A 23357-nucleotide genomic window follows, 5' to 3' on the forward strand; every position below is an offset into this window, starting at 1 on the left:
GGTAGAAAAAGTTTCAGTTGTTTCTACTTTTTTATGTTTTTGATGTTTCCACTGTTACAGTACATGTAGTATGGTTTATATTTCTAATAAATTGTCAGGTTGAAAAATGCTAATTCATCTTTAGTAATAACAGTTAACACAACACTAATCAAAAGGATCGTGATGTATTTTACTGTACTTTTTACAAACACAAATATATAAAGATATCATGTAATTATAATTTTCAGATATATTTTGTTGTTTTTAAAAGATGCATTTACTTCATCGTATATTCATTCATTCAAATAACAAAGTAATATATTTCTCATAAACTGTCAGGTCAATTGAAAACTGTTAATTCATCTTTAGTAATAACAGTTAACACAACACGAATCAAATGGATCTTAATGTATTTTACTGTACTTTTTACACACAAATACATACAGATATTGTGTTATTCTCATTTTCAGATATATTTTTTGTTGTTTTTAAAATATGCATTTACTTGATCATATATTCATTCATTCAAATAAAGTAATATTGTGACACTGATACTACACTGATATTGTACTTATAATTTCAGTTTTTGGAACATACCTGAAAACACTGAAAAGTTTTGTTCACAGTTATTTCTTATTGACACTTTTAGGGTAATTGAAGTAATTAGGTTTTTTATTCACTTAAGACTTAGCCTGTATTTTTGAAGAACTAAACAAAATCATTTTTTGTGATGTTACACTTTTGATTCTGTATAATAAAAATCAAGCTTTCGTCACAGAAATGGATGGACTATTCATTTGAATTACATACTACTAAACTATATTAACAAATGTAGTAATAATAACAAAAACACTAATCCAATTTGGAGAAACAACTGTCATATAAGTAGAGCATTTATTACTTTCAGTCTCTGAGGAGGTAGTGAAAGACTCTTCAGGTAAACAACATTTCTGCATGAAGGTTACTGAAGATAATCATTTCATTTCTGCCTCTGTGTGCTATAATGTGGTATTGCAGTTTCATTACACTGGGAGTGAAATCATGTAGGCTTGTTGCTGACATTTGTTGTTGACATTTGGCAATTACACAGTATCATTTTGTGAGATTCATAACTAATTTAACGCAAATGAAATAACTTGCTAAAAGTATTAAATGTGGTGAAATATATACAGTGTAAAGACTTATTTTTTAAATAAAAATAAACACATTTCAGTGATTTAATGTGAACTTACAGAAATAATGTGTGGCAAAATGAAAGTACACGCACCTGATATGTACCTAATAGTATAGAAATAGTATTAGCCTACTGTAATATTTTCACTTTTCTCAGTGAAGAGTATAAATATCTTAGGCTATTTCAGTCCCCCCTAAAACAAATAACTCCTTGCAAACTGTAGTCAACCCCCTGCAACCACAGCAGCATTTATATTTACGGTTTTTGTATTTATTTTATCGTTAGTCTCTGTTGTGGTGTTTAAAAAAACAACGAAGCTAGCTTAATTAGCAACCAGGTGTGTAGCTAAAGTCCCGCATCCGTTTAAAAAGCGAATCCCGCCCTGTTAAGATGCCGCGTGAACCCAACTGTTTCACGAAGTACCTCCACACAGTGTACACCGAAAGTATATCGTTCAAACATTACAAAATTATAAAGAAAGTACCTGAAAGGAGGACAGGTGTGTCGGTGTATGTGCCGCCTGCCCGATACGTCCCGCGCATGCGCCAAAAGCCCGCTATCTTGACAGTTACCTACGGCAGCCTCACTTGGACAAAAAGGTGCGTCTGTACTATCCGTTCCTCCGACCCGCGAATATTTATGTGGAGAGAGATTATGTTTGAAAATCTGCGTCCATGATAAGAGAGCTTGTCTCAGGAAAAAAAAAATAGGAATACGAAAAGCAAAATGTGCTTAGAGTATAGAGTATATTGATAGATGAAAACAACTTGTGATTAAAAAGAGGTTTGTCTTTTGTCTCTTATACAACAATTATTTAATAATAATAATAATAATTAATTATAATTAGATATTTTTCATATTTTTTTATAAATACTGTTCAGAAAAGTGAGCAAATCAGCAGAAATGTTTGCTAAGTATATATTATATATACTATATATATTATAATATTTTCTTCACATCACGCCCTTTTGAAAATGGAAGACAGGAGACAAAATGTTTCTCTTAAGCTTTTATTAATATTTACGTTTGCTTTTTTTTTTAGGATGTTCATTGTGTTACACAGAGAAATTAGCCACACAAATAAAACTGATTGTATTCTCTTTACCTTTAATCTTTTTTTTTATTGTTAATTATATTATTCTCCCTTATCAGTGCTAATACTAAAAAAGTTACACAAGAACTATCACACGGTTAACTAACTTGTGAGCACATCGGGACGGTAAACTAACACTTCACAGAGATAAAACGAAAAAAAAAAATAAAAAATAGAATCTCAAAACATAAAGGGGAAGAAAAAATATGATCAAAGTAAAAATTAAGAGACAAAAGACACAAATGGACAAGCATTTACAATCACACAGCCCTGCTCAACTCTCCAAAAATAAGTACCACTTCTTTTCCTTATTTGGCAATTTTATTTTCTGGGCTCCAGCCGCTATCCCTTATTTGGTAGACGCTCCCATGCCCGATTACTTTCAGTTTGGGAGGAGCCAAACATTTACATTCTACACAGCTCTCTGGACAGCAACATAAGTGCCTAAAACATAGCGACATCCTGGTTTGACATCACAGTTTGCATTATAGCACAAATCTGAACATATAGATTTGCCTTATTGAACGCAACAGTTTTAAATTGCACTAACTGATGGGCCAGAGGGGAAGTGACTTAAATCAGATTATTGCCATTTTCATCACTACCATCATTAATATCTCTCCAAAAACTCAAATCCGAGGCCTTTCCACTGACCTTTCTGTCACTGTCGTCCAAATCACCGCTCCATCTCTACTTCATCAAACACGTTTGGGAAAGGAGCACTAGACAGCATGTGAAAGAAACCTCCAACTGACTCATAAAAATGATACTGCTTATTAAAGAAAAAAAAAATCAGATGCAACACTGCATCAAAACACAAATGCGTGCACACATACAGCGATGGCACGCTTACAAATGCACATGCGCTCCAAGGATTGGGTCTAAATATGGGTCCTTTTAAAAATGTGATCAGTCCAATGGCTACATGTTGTAGGGCAGTGGTAAGCTGTGTTGAATTTAGAATAAGTGGGCTTTTAGTTTTGGCAGTAAGGATGCTTTTTGGCTGCAATTCCAGATTGGTTCAGGTGCAGATATTGGCTTTAAAAAAAGGCTAAATTGTTTTGCTGTTTATGACTGAGGCTGTACCAAAAAGGTACAGCCCTATTCTTTTTTTTCTGAGTATGTTGGCAGTGAAGGGGCTGGTACATTGTCTTGATAAGTCACAGGGGGCTTTGTTTGGTCTCAAAACTAAATGACTTAACTTTGCCATAGGACCCTGGCCCTCTTTGCTGCATTACTTGTGCTTACAGGATGCAAATTTGCGATTTCTAGGATAGCAAGGGAATGATCCACCCTACTCTCTCAATGATTTGCTTGAACTTTTTCCTTTGTAGAGTCCTTTTTACACTGCACAATTAACCTGCTAACACCCACTAACATCTGGCTTTTTGATGTAATGGGAAAGGTTATAATCAGCATTCACATCCCGGTCAAATGACTCGATAGTAGTCGTGCGTATTTATTTGATCTGACTCCAATCGTCATTGATGCTAACCCCCTAAATCCCCAAACCACTTTTTTTCTGTTTAAAAAGCAGTGTATCAGGGTATATAGTGGTGTTGTTGATTGATTTTGGTCCAATTATTGACATGAGTGCAAAGTATTAAAGCTCTACATATTGTGTTATAAATATGCACAGAGACCGCCTTCTAAAGGTTGAAACCTGACTGCTATTAACTGATCCCAGTAGCATGAGCCTACTTTAGGGAGGGGCTGTGGATCGAGAGGTGGCATGGGTGGGTGACTGAGCATGTCTTAGCCCCCCTCCTAGCCCCACCTATTTTTGAGACCTTTTCACATTCCAGGGAGGAAGCAGTCATGCCAAAAGTAGGGGGGGTTAGTTGCTCTTTATTTAAGAGAGACTAAGTAAGAGATACAAAAAAGAAGTAACCACTGTTAGGTTTGCACGGACCTCAATCTATAATGCGCCCTATTGTTTATCTATTTTCTGGCCTGCCTTTAAGCCATTTTTGTCTGCTACACAGCCGTGTACACAGCTCTGCTCTACTTGCAATGGGAGAGCAGTCTATAGCAGTGTCTAGTGTTAGCGGGTTAAAAAAAAAAAAAAGCAACTGCATACATGCACTAATTTTGGCGGTAAAAAGATATTGGTTGGATTATATAAGTTTAGGCAACCGAAATGAGATATTAGGTTTAGGGTAAAAAAAAGTCAGGGTAAGCCAATAAGAGGTAGAGTAAGGCGGGACATTTCTTTGCTATCCTAGGTTTCGCATATTTGCTTACACGACAAAAGCGCTTACAAACACCTCGCATTCACTTCCTCAGACATACAAATATCTCAACAATCACAACACAATTCTCTTGACCCCATTGCTTGAATAAAGCCGCTTGTTGCTAGTTCATTTTACCTCACAACGCACAGAAACTCAAGTATGCTAGCTGGGTTTGTTAGGAGGTATCCATGCACGGGCAAGGCTAAAAGATTACAACCCAGGCGATAAACACAGTGATCCCTTCTGGCCACGCTGCAATGCAATATCCATGCTAGCATGCTACTTGGCGATATAATGCACCCAGTTGGGTAGAACACAAGCGTGGATATTAAGACACGCAGGGCAAGATTGCCAGCAATATTGGAAGCACTATTTAGTGTGCGACTAGTGTTAACGACAGAGTGCTAGCTAGCTAAAGCTAACACCCTCAGTCTCACCTATGCTTACCTTCAGACCGTAACGTTCGCTAAACGCTCCATGGAAACAAAACGACACACACACCCAAATCCACACAACTCACAAGCAGAATATAAAAGAAAAAAATATTATTCAGTCGATATACACATGAGCTGATACCAGGCATGCAACTTCCAAGTCCTTTAAAAAAACAAAACAAACAAAAAAAAAAACCTTCCTGCCCACCTCCGAAAATCCAATGGGAAAACTAAACAGTCACTTATAGACGGGGCAAATGGAAGACATAAACAACCTGGCAACATCTAGGAGGAAGTAGTCACTATAATGGCTCTCATTGGCTGTCACCGCGCGACGGGTCAACCAATCAGCAACGTCAGCCGTCCGCTGAGGCAGGTTATGAATGCGAAAAGAAAATCCGAATAAAGAAATTAAAATAACACAATAAAAACTAGCTTAAAAAGTAGTAGACACACATTGTTATAAGTATCTCTGCTATAGTATGTTTTTTTTATGTTTTAATCTATGTCGTTTTAAACTCATTGCGTAATAAAGAGAAAAAGTGTTACTTTTTTTTCTATTATCATCATTAGCTTCAATATTATCATCAAACAACATTATCATCAGCAATAACAACAATACCGTTTTCAGGATTATTACTATTGGTTAACGCGAGGTGTATGGACTCTATAGGCCTCCGTATCTAAATTAAAGGGCTCTATTGGCTGACGGAGGCTCCAATAGAGGGAGGGAGAGAGGATTGATGGCCACTCTTTCCCCACCTCCCCCCTTTTTATTAATCTCTTCTTGCCTACACCTCCGATATTCATTGTAGAACAGCCCAATCCACTTTGTTTTCGGCTGAAAGGGGGATGTGAGGAGAAAGACTGGACTTGTATGTGGTGCAAAATGTAGAAGATATCTTCCTCTGAGATCCCTCTATTTCTCTTCCTCCCTCCCTCTTCCTGTGTCTAGTCCTGTTCTGCTCTTGTGGGGAATGATGGGAGTTGTTTAGTGACAAATAAGTAACCCATTCGTCTTGTTCCTACATTATCGTCATGCTTCATCTTTCCCTTACTTTCGCCTTCGCCCTCTTCTCTTTCTCGCTCTCTCTCTCCCTAACATCTTTCTTTTTTCCTTCAGCAAGACACCTCCATCGTTTGGGAGGGGCTGGGCGGCATCTGGCCGCCCTGCGAGCCCTGGGACAGGGTGCGGGAGCGAGAGCGGGACCCATCCATGGAGTAGGAGGAGGAGAGGGAGGTGGTGCGAGAGCGGGACAGGCGGGTCATGCAAGACGAAGCCACTGTGGAGAGAAAAAACAATGTAAATACTGTGCAACAGCTGATGGATGAAGCTAAATTCATTCTACTTTTTTTGTTGACAAATCCTATGAAAACTCCATGTATGGAAAACTTACTGTAGCCCATTCCCTGGATAAAATACTTGAAAGCCTCAGTCAGTTTAGCAGGCTGCAAACACAAAGACATGAAATGGTGATTTACAATCCTAAAACTTTTGATGATCTTAACTAAGAAGGAGTGCAATTTCGTGGCATCTAACGGTAACGATTTTAATTTAAAGGTTCTACATATAAAATTCAGAGCACTACTTTGCATAACCATACTTGCTGCAGCTTAACATCCCTGTTTTAAGTATCAGTATGTTGGTTTGTTTTTACCTGAGTCAGCTGAGGGAGACCACCAGCATCAGCCATCTGTGGAGGAGTGACAGAGGAGGTGAGTCGGACTGAACAATTGATGAAAAATTGTAAGTATAAAGACAGAGACATTAAAGCAAAGTCGGCTTAATCACCTTTAGGAATGAGGTTGTTGTAGGGTCCATTTTGCTGTTGCACTCCACCTGGTGGCCACAGAAGGAAAAACAGTAAACCTCTGCCATCTCAACAAGACCTAAATTGTTGTTAGGAGACAATTTAAACTTAAAACACTTACGGCAGCGTCCTCATATGGAGCCTGATCTCCCACAACCAACATTACTGGACACCTGAAGTGGACAGAAATAGAGTTAAGAAAGATAGCATTTGGGTTTATATTTAAAAAAAAATTAAAAACCAAATAAAGTACACAGATGAAAGCTTGGAGGGTATTTACTTGAAGGTGCTGTTACGGTCGATGTTCAAGTCTCTGCGACTGGAGGGAGAAGAGAAGATGACGTTTGCTGTTGTTTAATGTGAACTATATTTCCATTAATGTAATAATGTGGGTGTGTTTACCTGTTGTAAGTCTTCCATAAGAGCTCTATGTTGACCAGATTAGAAGCTTTGGAGATGCGCTCTCTGTGGGACTGCACGAGATCTGTGTTTGATGACAGCTCCTCCTGCAAAATCCCAAAAGGATGCAAAATATGTGACAATGTCAGAATTTTTGCATCTAGCCAGAGCTAATTTTTCATTTTTGCTTTGCTCGTACCTGACTGAAAAGGTGGGACAGGATCTGCTCTGTGAGGGAGGACGTCACGGAGCTGAGCTACAGAGGGAGAGGAGCAGGAATCAATAAGATCGTTCATCCTTAGCAAGGTTAATAAGATAAACAATGACATAATCAATACTACTCTGGGACACAGACCATGCACGCAGTCGCATAATTTCATATCCACAGCTTAAGTTAAATTAATGAAGAAGTCGCATTAGGGCTAAGTACATTAAAATACCTCATTTCTGCGTACGAGACAATGCAGTCCTGAGAGAAAGGAGACAAAACGTACCTTCTGAGCAGCCCAGTCGATCCATCCTCGAGCGTTAGTGTCGATGTTGACCAGAACCAGACCTTCAACTGAATCTGGGTTTGCAAGCTGAGGAGAGAGAGGAAGCAGCAGGGAGACAGATGGTGAGATGAAAAGAAAAACATCCCAAGACAGAGTGTTTTCAGATTATTCAGTGTTTAAAATTATAGACAGAAATGTACAGAAATAAAAAGAACAGTGAAAAAAAAGAAAATCAGTTAACAGCACTAGAGCAGCAAGTCTCCCACCCACTCTTTTTCACCACCCTATTCACTGTTTTTGCTCTCTTTTAATAAGTACTCTTAAACGTTTTTGCACATTTAACATGTTACATTGTCATGCATTTTTTAATGCTCCTTTCAAAGCTGATACATCTAAAAATGACTTTCAAGTCTAACTGTCGCTCGACAATCAACACGTGCAGTATTATTAGCTGCTGTCGGCACAATAAAAGCTTAAAACAAAAGATAACACTCACTGTGAACTTGGAGAGGATGTACGCTCCCACTCCCACACCCACTCCGATTACAGTGCGGAAGCTGACAGAGACACAGGCCAAGTGAATAACACATACAGTCTAGTATAAATATGTATCAAACAAATACTGCACTCAAAAATCACTCTCATATTTTAAGAAAAATGTTTTAAGTTAAAACATTTATTGCTTCACGTGTGAGCCCCAGCAGCAGTAAAGCAAAACAATAAAAAGTGAGACTTATTATGCATCTAATTTTATTAATATAAATACTATATTTCAGTGTGCATGAGGCAAACTGAACTCTGCTTGTGTTTTTATGTCACAATTAATACTGTTAACTCACTTGAAAAACTGCAGGACGGAAGGAATCATCTCTGCTACGGTGTCCATGGAGGGATACTGGTAACTGTAGCAGGAAACACGAATTATATCAGTTCAATAAGCCACCATAATATGAAAACAAAACATAAAGTTCACTCTTGGCTGTCTTACAAAGCCTATTTGTAATTATTTGAAATTACCCGCATCACGTGGTAATCAAAGATTTTATCACCTTAAGCAAACACGGTGACACTTTTGTCCGCAGGGATTTTAATCGAGATCAAAAAGAGAATAAGCTTTAATTTCTAGAATCACCAGCAGGAGTCGAGGGTCATGGCCGAGATGCCGTGACAATACGCGAAACAAAATCCTCCTGAGCTCATAAAATAATCACGCAGGGGGAGAGAAGTGCTGGAGAAGTGCGGCGGGAAAAAATGAGGAGCGCGTAAAGAGAGAAAAGGGCGGATTTTCTTTAAACCTCTGACAAGAGCGTATTAGAGGCGGCAGAGGAGGGAGATGTGCGAGATGTGAAGTATTTTTGGAAGAGATTAGGTTTAAGCCTGCCACAGAAGATTGTTTCCGTTTCAGAGAAGTTTACTTTAAAAAAAAGAAAGAAAAAAATGCAAGGTCACTGAGGGGAAATCGGCACGTCATCACACATGTAACAGTGAGCGTGGTACCCTGTGGGGTAGGCAGCAGCCCCCTCCTCCTGCCCCGGAGCATCGACGTGAATCAGGGTGAAGTTCTTCACAATCTCCTGCATCTCCTCGAACTTGAACAGAGGAGAGAAGCAGCTCTTACCTGCCAGAGAGAAAAAAGAAGAATCCACCGACAAGGTCACAAACGAGGAAAGTCGAAGAGTTTAGAAACAAAAAGAGGCTGAGAGCGAGAGAGTCACTCACTGTCCAGACCCACGTCATGGAAGGTGAGGATGGCGGGCCTGCGGGTGGTTCGTGTGCCGTGGAGGGTCACGTGCAGAACACCGTGTGGGGTCTCGATACTGTGCTCCTGGAGAAAAAAAACAACAAACAAATTCACAAATTTGCAGATATTTTCTGCATTTTTATCTTTAATTCCCGCACATATTCATGGAAAAAATGTCAAAACTTTTACAAAATTTTCTTCAAATTACATGTTATGCAACCCGTGACATGACAGTCTTACCTGTCCTTGGTCCAGCAGTATCCTCGCAGCCAGCTCAGCATCCTGTCAGAAATAAAGCAACGAAGACCTGTTAGAACAACGCATGCATGTGACTGTTGGATATATATTTCTGTAAATGCCACCAGAGATTTCACTTCAGTTGCACTTCAGGCCTGCAAATAAGAGTTATTACCTTCGCCATTAAGTTATGATTTTGGACTATTTTTGACAACCTATCGACTTAGATTTTGGATATCATAATATTGCCAGTGTTGTATTTTCCTGGTTTTAAAGTCTGCATTCCAGTAAAAATGATATAATTTTCTGAAGTTATCACATTGTTCTAGCAGTTCTGTTATAGTATTTGCCGTTACCCACCTATTCATAATATCCAAATTAGTGATGATTATTCATCAAAAATCTCATTGTGCAAATATTTTGTGAAAGCACCAAAACTTTTGAACTTAAATCTTAAAATAAAACCTATTCTTACAACTATATAATCTTTAAAAATCTACATAAATTGTTTTATTTTTTAATCTGAGTCAACTTTTTGTCATTTTATCCCAAGAATATGCAGAACATGAGCATATAAAGTGACTTTTCTGCCTTTTTCATCTCTTTTTTTGTCTTTATTGCATATAACATAAAACAAAAAGCATGCACGTGAAAGAAACTCTCAACTTTTTGAAATTTCAGAGTCTCTTTATGTTAAATAAGCCCTTGCACCCTAATTAACACCCACACGGGCAGGATTGGCTGCGTTACACTCTATAGAAAGCAGCAGAGAGGCTCTTCAGAGGAGCAGGTGGTTGTGGAATACTGGGGATTGTATGGAGGAAGTCTGTCAGTGGGAGGCTTTAAATGGGGGCGTTCATTTGCAAACTTGGATCCATTTACCCCGCTAATGAATTACTAGCATCTCGAGTTTTTAGGAAATTAGGAGTCTGGGAAGTTGAAGTGGAGGTGGGCGTGTGCGAATGGGCGTTTGGTGAATGCAGAGGAGGCACATGGCTGCATCAAAAAGGTCACTAGTTTAATCAAAACAAATCATACTCTCAATCATACAGCTCAGCATGTGGCAGCAGCTGGATGTTAAAAGCGAAGAGGTGGAGGCGGGACGTCGCGGTGAACGATGAAGGTTTGGATAGAACCTCCCAATCTTGATTGCATTTCCTCCTCGAAATCACCCGTCACACCCCAGACGGTGATGTTGTAACTGATGCTGCAGGCAGTAACGACTCTATAGTACGAGTATTCATCACTGTCGCTGAATTATTTTTAAACAAGCTGTTTTTCTGTTCTTTTACAGTCTATTTACATACATTTTCACATTTTAATTACCACCGAAAGACAATGTGATCCGCTGTCGTACATCTAGATTATTAATTTAGATGTACAATAAAATGTTGTGATATATAATCCAATATTTTCTGATTTTAGTTGCTATAATGTCAAGAAATGTCTTAAAGCAAGGATGCGCCACTTGTTTTGTTTGAGGGACACTTTTGCAAAATGACAAGAGATCAGGGGTCAGTCACAGCAGCCCCATGCATATTTGTAGAAATTTAGGACATTTCTGTGATTTGAGGATGTTTCTAGGATTCTGGGACCTTTCTAGGATTTTGACACATTTTCAGGATTTAAGGACGCATCTAGGGTTTAAGGATGTTTCTAAAAATGTTAAGACATTTCTTGGATATTAGCACATTTCTTGGATTTTAGGACATTTTTGAGATTTCAGAACATTTAAAGGGTTTTAGGACATTTTTGATTGTCAGTAATGATACTACACCTTTGCCTGCTGACTCGCTTGATGTAAATTAAAACTATATTTTGTCCCTTTGTAAATATGAGTAATTTCAGTGCTGTATCTCCCAGTTTGTCCACCAGGTGTCAGCAGTGAGAGGAAACCCACTCTGCTCTGGTGCATCCGCACAACATCAGCGCAGCAGAGCAGAGGAGCTGCTCTCGCTCCCTCGGGGCTTTGACGTCAACCCGGCAGATCTGAGCCAGTGCTGCAGCTGTCCACACACACACACACACACACACACACACACACCGGGTCATGCACACATGTGTTTGAAACACATGTTGTCACATGTAGGCTTTGCTCAGGCTCAAAAGCGTGCACGCTCGCATTCACGCACAGTGAGGACACAACACAATCACACACAAACCAACCTTTGTTTTTCTGTCTCTTGGGGACACACACACAAACACACACACACTGGCATTTATCTGAGGTTTCAGATTTTGTACGTTACACACTGACAACCATGCTTGGATAACAACTCAGCCTATATGTGTGTATTTGCATGCAGCCTGTGTGCACAGTGTGTGTACTTCATGTCGTGTATGTGTGTGTCTGGCATCGTCTCTGACCTTGGCGTCAGCCTGACCCGTGAGTAACGGCTTCTCCTCCGTGATGGCGATCTCCTGCATCTCTGTTGTCATGGTGTCACCTCCTGTACAGGTGAAAGAGAGCAGAGCATGACAGTCTGTAGCTAATAAAGTTTTTCTGTTGTCTGCAGCGTGACAGTGAACAAATCTCATTCTTACTGCCAACCTGACAAAAACACTTGACACTGTGATGTTGGAACAGGTGAGACAAACACACACGTGCATGTATGCACATACACACTAAGTAATTAAACACTGCATGCAGTCGTTTTCCTCTGGGACTTTGGTTGGGCTTTGGGACCTTATGAAAGTTAATTAGTAATTAGTGTTGGCAGAGATGAGCAGAGGGGACAGGAAAAGAAAGAAGGACACATTTTGGGATGGGTAAAAACCAGTGTAAGGAATAAAAGCCCAGAGAGAAGGTGGGTGAAACATGGTGACACAGGATAAAGCGGTCGATGTGCGAAATGAGAAACACCTAAGGGGAGAAATGACTGTGACAAACAAGTGGCTGATAAGGATGACGTGAAGGGAAAGAACACTTTGTATTGCATTACTTTTATCTGAGCAAGGTTAGTCGAGCGTGCTGCTTATTTCCACACCTTCACAGCCACAGTGTGTGTGTTACTGCTGTTCCTGAGGGCATCACATAAGGTGGTTGTTCAGAGAGGTAGAGGTGAGTTAATTTCATCCACATTGCCACTTTGATTCCTCTACAGGTCTGGCCATTCAAACTGAAGGCCTTCACATGGGAAAGGCAGGAGGGGTATTGGCCAGTTCTTGACTTGGTTTTAGAGAGCTGCGATCCGCTAACCTCTACTTTTATCAATGGTGAGTCAACACAATCTGTTAAAGATGACAAATACTCTTGGTCTTGACCTTAAGTTTAAACAGGACCTGTGGATTGACCTGATAGGACACGACAAATAGGATTCTCTCAAGAAATTGCTATCAGTTAATGTCTGGAACAAAATGTCCCAAATGTTTTACTGTGCTTTTATTGAAAGTGTTCTATGTTTTTGCATCATGTGTTGGTTTTGCAGTGCTACTGAGACACAAAAGAAGACTGAGTTTGAGAGTAAGGCCGATTAAACGGCATGCTTTTTAAAAGATTTCACATTATTTTTTGTTAAACGCTAATGAGTAGGGCTCAAATGACTGTTGCATAGTTTTAATCATTACCCTGGTCATCCACATCCAGTTCAGTATTCAAATGTTTTCTTCTTTTTTTTTTTTCATTAAAGCGCTTGTTTTGCAGTTTTTGCTTTTGTGGCCTAACCCGCCTCATGCAGAGTTATTCATAACATACAGAAATATTGCGTACAGTCGTCCACCTTCCACATTTTCTTCCTCTCAATCACTCTCTATCTCCCTCTCACACATTGGTGCAAGGTACTAAATTTGGTAGTACTGATTTACGTTTTTGATTGATTACTACTACTACTGCTGCTAAATCCTTCTACATAGATATAAAAATGAAGAGGGCAAACAACATTGTTGGAGAGCAGACAGGTATGTCTGCATACATGCCAACCTTTGCATGCTTAAGTGCAGTTTCACCTCTGTTGTTTCTACTGCAGAACTAATTATTTTCAAAGCAATGACTGCCAAAACATTACAACATCTTCATATTAAATGTATTTACACAGATTTATTTGTCTGTCCAACATGGTCAGACTGACACTCAGTCACAGATCCTTCACCTGAGATTATGTTAATCAAAAAATGGGTATATAAAATGTAGTCCGAGTAAAAGCTTAGCTAAAATAACCATTGATTAGCTGTGTTGTAATTTTCAGAATATCTTCAGGCCAAAAGGGAATATTAAGAGTAAGAGACTAAGCACAGGTTGTTATTGTGTCCGTTTGCGAGTATTAAGCCTGAGCTGACATTTAAATCTGAAATGTGGGACCAGGACCTTCTGACATCACTTGTGTGTGAGCGCATGCACAGTTTATGCTCTCATAAACCGATGACTGTATGCTATCTGCAGATTTGGCCTCACGTCAGACGGGTGTGTGCTTATGTGCGCGTGTGCACTCATCAGAAAATGAACTACAGCCCCGAGGACCCTGTGTCTCTCTGGGTCTCAAACGGAAATGATTAGTCACCAAAGCAGCCCCCACCAACACACACAGACTCTTTACTTTCATTGTTTGCCATCCATCTCTTCTGCCCTCCCTCTACATACATTTGAAAAAAAAAACAAAAAAACATTGCCGTTGTTGTCGGGCACAAACCTCGTATCTCCTCATTTCACTATTAACTTTTTTTCGGTCCCTCTCTACGTCTATTAGTGGGTTTTACCATTTCTCAAACAATGAAATGTATTTTAAAAAGCTTGTGACTAAACCTATCTCCATTGGATTCAATTAAAAACACAGGAGATAAGAGGTTTGCCACATCACTTGCCACCATAAGTTGAAAACTTGAGAAAGCAACTAAAAAATTGTTGACAACAATTTAGCCTTAAAGGTCAGTATTTACTGATTTGTTTGTTTTTTGTCTTAATAGTCTTAACTGAAAACAGTTGGGTTTACTTGGCTCTGGAAACTTGACATTTTAGAGATCAAATAACTGAAAATAATCTTCAGTTGCAGTATATCGATATAAATCTGAATACTTCAGAATCCCAGACGAAGGTAATATTGACATGCAAAACAACAAATGGCAATAAAAATGAGTCAGATACTAAATCTCTATAGTCTGACTGTTGTCTCTGTCTCACCCCCCTTCCCCCTGTCCTCTCTGTGACCAGCGGGCTTATCGAGCCTGTTTCTGGACCGTAGCTTTGCCAAGGACATTGGTGGCTCCACTGCAGTTAATATGCCTTCGGCATCTAACACATGCACCAATGCATGTGCAGGGGGGTACACACTGCCACAAGCACTTGCATGTGGCACTCATTGTAAAATCAGTAGTGAATAAAATAGATGACAGAGCAGGAGAAGGAGCATTTGTGGGTCACAAATCACAAATCTACAGCTTGTACGACTTCAACATTTTACTTCAGGACGTGAACCCAGCCATTCAGTCTCTCTGATATTGTAGATTCCCATTTTCACAGCCCCTCTCCACTATTTTTACAGGTCTGGCATGTCCTTGCATGACTGCAGAGTAAAGTTGTTTATATGCGCCTCTGTGTATATTAATAGATCTCTGGAACAACACCATTTGGATGTTTGGAAAGGAAAGTTATGCTGCAACACGATCCCTGTAGCGTAGCTGTAAATAGTGTGTGATCCACCAGGACTCCACACAATGACATTGTTTTAAGGAGGGATTCTCAGCTTTAGCCAAAAAACAAACAAATAGATACACACCATAATAGTATTGAAGGTTTGGAAACAATAATAAACCAGTGCATGGTTTAGTCCAAAAATGTAAGAAAACTGTGAAAAATGCCAGTAACAATAAATCCAGATTGGAAGCATTGTTTTGTGTCACCAACAGTCCAAAACACGAGTATTTCCAATTTGCAATAATAACAAAAACAAAAAAAGAGAAAACAAGCTAATTGTGACATTTGAGTGGGTGTAACTGGAAAATACTGGTAATAGTATTTTTTTTCTAATTAAATCACTTCCTCAATATTGAAAACTAACAAAAAGTTTGCATTCATTTGGCGTTTTGTGTCTAATCACTTGACAAATTTAAGTTCAACATTTATTCTCTTTTAGCTTTGTTTTTGGTCTACACTAGTGGTTCCCTAACTTTTTTCATTTGAAGGACCGCTAAATTATTATTATAATTCTTATCATTATTATTATCATTATTCCTTTTTTAGAATTATTATGATAGTCACTATTATATATATATGCAATATTATATATATACATTATCATTAATCTTGTCTTTCTTCTATCTCAGCTCCAGAGGACCTTGATGCGTGCACATAAACACATTCATACATGACCGCCCATAGCATTGTTAAATATCTGGTTTGCATATTAATAAAAGTAAAAATACCACCATGCCTGATCATTTCTTTGTATGTTTATTGTTGTTTTTTGTTTGTTTGTATGTCCTGTTTTTCCTCTTATCTAAATTTCTGTCTCCGTCTACCCCCACATATGTGTTGCCTATCAGTACTTTTGTTTTTGTTTTTATACTGCCCTTTTGCACTCAATAATAAAAAATAAAACAGAAACACCAGAGTGGTCAATGATATGAGCAGCTACATTACGTGCTGCCAAAGCGTAGAGATAACCAAGGCTGCAGAAAAGCCAGTCACATGACAAAGATCATGTATTAAGCAGCATTGTTACGGGTATCACGCTACTGGCCCATTATGCTTACCCTGCTCTCTCTCCCTCACATACATACACTGTCCTCCACATACACAGTTTCCTGATGCTGCAACATTTTAATCGGCCTAACTCCCTCCATCATCCATCTTTCTTTATCTCCGCCTCCGCCTCTCTCTGAGTCAGTGTGTTTTAGAGCGTGTAATAACTGCTAAACTGCACAGGAGGCACCGTCTGTCACCATGGAAAGAGGAACACAGAGATGGAGAGAAAACGGCAGATTTGCATGGAGAGCAAGAAGTGAAGGAAACTGAAAAAAACAACAGGGAACAGAACGTGTTGAAAAGGGAAAAAAAAAACACCACTCGCCTCGACTCTACTTCCACATTACAGCTGTCAGAAAACAGTTGTTCAGTTCATCTGTTGCACCGAACAGGTTTCACGTCTAAGATATCGGGCTGCGTCGGATAATTGCCCCTGCTAAATTCATCCGAGCTCGCTTTATGCACATTCATAATCACGCAGAGAAATGGCGTTTCAGTCACTGTGAACGCGCCGTGTCGTTCCAACATGTCACAATCTGTTTTCGTCAATCCTCCCTGTCACCCCCCCTCAGTTTTTCCTCCTCATCCTCCTCTCTCCTGCTCTGTCACACTGACTCCATCCCTTCATCCTTTGATGCAATGAGATGTCACCGCACAGTAACGGTGGATTCAGGCTGCCAACAGCCACTCTGAAGTCTCCAGAGGCGGATTCGAGGTACGTGAGAGCGCGAAAGGCAGGTCTGGTGATGATGTTTCGGTGAGAAGGCAGAGCGGGATTGGTTGTTAATGATGCTCAAATTAGACTTGAGCTTAAACTGCTTAAGGCAAACTAGATTTAAGACCACAAACTTCATTGCCACTTGGAATTAAATTCAAAACCAATTTTACAATCACCAAAACTGAAGAAGATTTTTACCCAAATGTAACACAAAACATGACAATTTGTTAGAAAAAAAAGGTAGATTATCTATGTCAATTATTAAGATTTTTTTTAAAGTGGAACACATGGGCGATAATGACCATATTATACCGTATTATAATAATCTATTTGGATTACCAACCATGTGGCCAGTTTTGGTGGCAATTTTGTGTTGTTTTATTCCCATCATGATGAGTTTAAGACAAGGAACTTGTTAGATTTATTTTATTTATTTTAATAAAAAACAGATGTTGCCAATTATTTTGGGATTACAATGAAACAGTAGGAAAATAAAGGTTCATAAAATCATGCTTCCCATGTCTGAGCATTTTTAAGAATTTTGATTGTATTATGGTCTACCAGTGTACTTAGAAAACTTGATATGATTTTCAATACTGTCAAAAAATACACTCTCTTTTTCTATTAAACTCATACAATACTGGATGTGCTCCTGTCTTTATTAAACCCATACCATGCTGAATGTAGTGTACATCACAAGCTACCAGAGGTTAATCTCAACTGGTTGAACAGGCAGCCCAGCACACAAATACCACCACATCTGAAATACCCTGGTGAAATTTCAGAAAGGTATGAGGGTGTAAAATATAGATACCACCCAATCTTTATTTCTAGGGTTGTCCCAAATACCTTATTTGGAGCTTTGAAGATGCAGTGATAATTAACCGCAAATATTCAAAGCTTCCATGGGATGTGATGGGACCAGGGGGTTGGGGGTGTTATCAATCATATTCATATACGTTATTCAACCAGCCATACCCATCTAACTTTGGAAGGACTTAGCACCATGGTGTGTGTGTGTGTGAGAGAGAGTGAGAGTGAAATAGAGGGTGGAAGGTGGACTATTGCACACAATGTTTCCGTAAGTTACTATCACTTCCTTTTAGTTTCCTTTATCAGTTTGGTGAAAAAACGAAATGAAAAAGAGGCATTTGAATACTGATTTCGATGTTGATAACCATGGCAACGATTGATATTTCGAAGCATTCAGGTCATCTCTACAAATTTTGTGCTGTTAAAGTTACATCTGTTGAAAGTCTGGTGCGTCCCATACAGCCTCTGGTGTCATTACATCGACACTGGGAACATTGCCCAAGCAGCGTAATTTGACGACTTGGAAGTGAAACCAGGCTTCTTCCAGGAAATAGCCATAGCCTACCTCTCAGAGTGAAACACCAACTAAAGCTCTCGCCTTCTCTCGCAAACTCATTAGAGTACCGTGTGGATTTCAGCTTGCTTTCACCAATGTAGGCTGTGACGGATTGATAAATTTTATCTCCCAGGGGTTTACTATACCATAGCCATTCCCTGCTGTTGAAGTCACTCTGCACTGGGAAGACGTATACTTGATACATTACTAGCTGCAGTTGACACTCCCTGCCTGCACATACCAAACTGCTACCAGTATGCCTAAAATATCAAAGATACCACTTGCACTTGCACAGTGTCCAATGCTCAAAACGATACATTTGATTTACAGTAGATTGTGGGCCAATTCTGGCCCTCGCTAATGGCCCTCCAGCCATTTTCTAATTCACAATAAAAATAAATAGATTCACACCAGGAATTGTTTCTGTACTTTGAGTATACAAAGGGTGCCAGAGTGCATAAACAGCATCATAAGGGAGCTAGTTTATCAAAAGTGCGAGTGGAGCATCCCACACACTCCCTGACAGAGGTCCGAGCAACGCCCCTAATGTCCTAAAATCCTATAAAAATCTTAAAATCCTAAATATATCCTAAAATCCTAGAAGCATCCTAAAATCCTAGAAGCATCCTAAAATCCTAGAATCGTGCTAAAACCCTAGAAATGTCCTTAAATCCTTGAAATGTGCTACAACCCTTGAAACATCCCAAAATCCTTAAAATGTCCTAAAATCCTAGAAATGTTCTAAAGTCCTATACACGTCCTAAAATCCCAGAAACATCCTAAAATCTTAGACACATCCTAAAATCCTAGAAACGTCCTAAAATCCTAGAAATGTCATAACATCCTCGCAACATGTATGTAGCTGCTGCGACTGGTCCCTAAACTTCTGTCATTTTGCAAAAGTGGCCCCCAAGAAAAGCAAGTTGAGCATCCCTGCAGCAGATCTTCATTTCAATGTGACAAAGCTTCCTCTAGAAAATGTATGAAATCATGATAAATATTCAACATCTGATTACATATACCATGACAGAAAATTTAAAACGCATTGCCAACTTCCCCTACAGCTCCAGTGATCTGCTTTCTATCAGCACATTTCATCATTTTCCCTCCTTGCTGCTTTTGATATGTAACGTACCACATTACATGTTCCAGCAGGGCCAGACTGTTCACAGCTGAAATGGCTGTTATGGGGGATGAAGTCAGCCAGCAGCACTGCATTTCTATATATGAAACAGCTCAGCTCTGCAAGAGGAAAAGCGTCTTTAACTTGTGCCAGCACACTCTGTTTCCAGCAAAGTTTGAGACGTCAGAGCCTGTATTCCTGCCGTCAGAAAGACACATTTGTTGGATTTTCATCTTCAGACTTGCAAGAAATTAAAGGGCTTTAACTTCAAATTGCAACTGTATTTTTCTTTAATCAACCACTAGATTGTGGTGCGCAGAGCTGACATAACAAGCTGCCGTCAAACGCGAAAACTTTCTCTCCCTCCGTCTCCATCTGCCCTCTTCCTCTTTATTTTAATCTCTTTCTCACAGCTCCGCACTCCTCTCCCTCCATCCATCTTTTGTCACGCTGCTGACTTTTCATTCTCTCCGTTTCTGCCAGTCATCGCTCCTCATTCTCTGTCTCACTGCAGCTCTTTGTCCCATTCCTGCCCTTCTGTCTCTGTCTCTTTCTTTTCCTCCACACAGCAAGCGAGTGAAAGGAAAAACGGGCAAACAGCTCTGCTGGCAGATTCTTTCATTTGCTCTCTCTCTCTCTTTCTTTCTCTGCTGCCACCAGTGTTTGCAGCTCTGAACAAAGAGTTGTGCCCAGACACTCAGAAACACACTCCCAGACACATCAACAGTGTGCTGAAGTAGGGCACTGAGCATTAGGGTCACCTATATTGAGAAAGTGGGCTGAAGGCTGACATGCAGAAAGGTTAAACCCGTGGCATTCGGGGGACACACCCGGCTGCTTCACTACGTGGAGGCGTTGATGTCGACACGTTCGAGGTTGCACAACACTAGTGAGTTTTGGGACTCCTCAGAGTCAATGACATTATTTCATTTCAACAGTTTTTGGAGCTCAGTGGACTTCCTGTCCTCTTCCACTTCCGCTTCCTGGGTTAAAATCTGATCCAGGCAATATAATCTTTCAATTCTCTCAATTGTGTTATTGTTTGACAAAATCCTGCTGTCAAAGTCGATCTCACCACATCTCCCTTGTAGGACTGGCGTTATTTGTAGGGATGGTAGCTGATATGATTTTATTGATACAAATGCCAGTTCTTCATTGATTCTCATTAATTCCTGATCAAGCAGACATAGAGCGATTTAAGCCTCCATTTGGAGTCATAATTCTGCAATGCTGTACATAAAAGATGCACAGCAGAGGTTTTCGATAGGTCGGACCACTGTGTTTAACGATATATTTTAAAACGTTACAGTTAAAGCTAAAAATGACAGCAAAAATAAACAAGTTTGCTGACTTCACGTATCTCCACAACTGAAATAAGTTGACCGGTGTCTACCCGGAAGTGGTGTTGTCATTAGTATGACGTCATGGTGACTCAGTCTATACCCAGCGCTGTTCACCTGACTCCCTCTGGCTCTGCAATGTCTAATAAAATAGAGGATGGAAAGGAAAAAAGCAATCTCGAGAAAATAAAACAAAAACATAAAAGTTAAATGACGAAAGGTTTTGCATCTCTACGCAACTGGAGATTTATAGTTTTAATTTTACATAGTAAAACGTTCAATCATGTAATCACCTCTGTCACACAAGTTTATCACACACATGCATAAGCACAGTGGTGGGACCCAGGTGCTGAGGCCGTAAACACTCTCAGGACTGAATCTGTTCTCTGTCCTGAAGTAAATCGTGTTAGTCTGCCGTGCTGTCACACCTGGGGACCGCTGTGTCACTTTTATATGCAGTGATGTGCAGCTCCACCTCATGAGGTCGGCATGCAGACTCTGCTGAGGCTGAATTTTCTTTTTACAGTTCAGCATTGTGATGTATGGATGGTGGTATACAAACGGAAATGAACAGATGTAACAGAATGTTTAGCTTTTCTCTGCATGCTGTGGTTAACTATAACTAACTGCTAACTGCTAACCCTAACCCTAACCCTAACCTAATTCCCATATGGGGATCAATAAGGATTCATCATAAGACACAGCAGTGTTTATCATACACATTTCAGGATGATGTTTTATATGTGACTGCCAAAGGTTTTAAAGGTCCATAGTTTAAGATTTAGGAGAATTTAGTGGAACCTGTAGGTAAAAACTGCAGATGCAACCAGCTATTAACTGCACCCCCAGACAGAGATCCAAGTTAAGCCCCTGACGTCCTATCCTCAAAACTTCCCAAAATTCTAGAAACTATGAAATCCTAGAAACGTCCTAAAATCTTACAAACATCCTAAAATCCTGGAGATGTTCTGAAATCCTACAGACATCCTGGAAATGTCCTACAAACCTAGAAATGTCCTAAAAACCTAGAAATGTCCTGAAATCCTAGAAATGCCATACAGTCCTAGAAACGTGCTAAAATTATAGAAATGTCCTAAAATCCTAGAAACTTCCCAAAATTCTAGAAATGTCCACAAATCCTACAAACATCCTAAAATCCTGGAGACGCTCTGAAATCCTACAGACGTCCTGGAAATGTCCTAAAAACAAAGAAATGTCCCGAAATCCTAGCAATGTCTTAAAATCCTAGAAATGCCAAACAATCCTAAAAACATGCTAAAATTATAGAAATGTCCTAAAATCCTAGAAACTTCCCAAAATTCTAGAAACGTCCCAAAATTCTAGAAAATATTCTGAAATCCTAGGAATGCCCTATAAATTTTAAAATGTATTTTTAAGTTTAACTTGCCGGAGGCAAATTAATTGTGTTTTAATATTTGACATGCCAATAAGAAAACAAACCTGACTTTAACTCTCAGGGAGAAGAGGCTTATGAAATCTACCATCAGCAGCTGCCACTGTGCATTTCTAAGCACATCCACTCTCCTGCAGTCACTTTAACATCAGGATTTTTCTGGCGATGTCTGTTGCTAGGGCTGCTGGACAAAACACGGTCCGAGAGAGAGAGAGAGAGAAATGAGCGACAAATGCCTGGAGAGAAAGGAGGCACAACATCAGCCACCATGGAGACCCAGAGAGGAGCCAAAGCTCCCCTCGTCTCCTCTCTGAGCCAAGCCTTTGCTCGCTCTGCCCCCCTTCAAATCTCCCGTGCTGCTTCCCACGGCGTTGGATGGGCATACGTGGATCACCTTGGCTCTCCAAAATAAGGCAAACAAATGAAAGAGCGGCTCAGAAAAGCCTGTTTTCTCTCTCCGTCTCTCAGCAGATCACTTAGGCCTCTTGTCTCCCCAAATCCTCTGTCGTTGATCACTCGACAGCTCAGCCCAGTCCCTTTTTTTTATTTTCAGGCCGCCTATTATTCCCTCCATCATGATCTCACCTCCACTCAGACATCCAGTCTCTCTGCGTAAAAGGTGAGAGCACTTGACAGAGGTTTTTTGCTAAAAGAGCAGGTGATTCATCACATTCTCAGAAAGATCATGATGCAGTACGTGAAGTACATTAGACTGTGAGTTTTAGTCATCATTATTGATTAGTTCAGCGGTTCATTTTCCGTTAAGGGACCCCTTTCCTGTCATTGACTAAATTGACGACCCCCTGGCTAAGTAACATATATTTATCGACATTTCATATCATATTTATTCCATATTAACAATAACAATACAGAAAGGCTGATAAACTGTACAATTAATCCAAACAGGGAACACAATGACTGCAAGACATTTGTGCAAAAAAAGGCAATCTGAATATATTTGTAGCTGCTTATTTCCTGTAATTATTGCATCAGAGATTATTTTCCTGATAGTTTTGGACAAGTTTTACACAAACATACATATTTAATAGCATAAATGTGCTAATTTGCACATCTCAATTTTACATCACTGCAAGTATTTTGCCTTTTGGCCTGCTGGTCTG

At 39.6% G+C, this 23357-nt stretch overlaps 1 protein-coding gene across 1 annotated transcript in view; it reads right to left on the reverse strand.

The window, feature by feature from the left end:
* Positions 1 to 4190: 4190 nt before the first annotated feature.
* ndrg2 (NDRG family member 2) overlaps positions 4191 to 23357 on the reverse strand; it is a 32717-nt gene continuing 13550 nt past the window's right edge. The window contains exons 2-16 of the mRNA XM_042511899.1: positions 11964 to 12046; positions 9600 to 9641; positions 9338 to 9443; positions 9116 to 9236; positions 8458 to 8520; positions 8115 to 8175; positions 7619 to 7705; positions 7324 to 7380; positions 7128 to 7231; positions 7006 to 7044; positions 6847 to 6898; positions 6707 to 6754; positions 6573 to 6608; positions 6312 to 6363; positions 4191 to 6197 (exon numbers count right to left, since the gene is read on the reverse strand). Of these exons, the coding sequence (XP_042367833.1) occupies positions 6034 to 6197; positions 6312 to 6363; positions 6573 to 6608; positions 6707 to 6754; positions 6847 to 6898; positions 7006 to 7044; positions 7128 to 7231; positions 7324 to 7380; positions 7619 to 7705; positions 8115 to 8175; positions 8458 to 8520; positions 9116 to 9236; positions 9338 to 9443; positions 9600 to 9641; positions 11964 to 12035 (1104 nt within the window). The 5' untranslated portion in view covers positions 12036 to 12046 and the 3' untranslated portion in view covers positions 4191 to 6033. The remainder of the gene's footprint in view (positions 6198 to 6311; positions 6364 to 6572; positions 6609 to 6706; positions 6755 to 6846; positions 6899 to 7005; positions 7045 to 7127; positions 7232 to 7323; positions 7381 to 7618; positions 7706 to 8114; positions 8176 to 8457; positions 8521 to 9115; positions 9237 to 9337; positions 9444 to 9599; positions 9642 to 11963; positions 12047 to 23357) is intronic.

The sequence above is a fragment of the Plectropomus leopardus genome, chromosome 23, assembly GCF_008729295.1.
Source record: "Plectropomus leopardus isolate mb chromosome 23, YSFRI_Pleo_2.0, whole genome shotgun sequence".
Lineage (NCBI taxonomy): Eukaryota > Metazoa > Chordata > Actinopteri > Perciformes > Serranidae > Plectropomus > Plectropomus leopardus.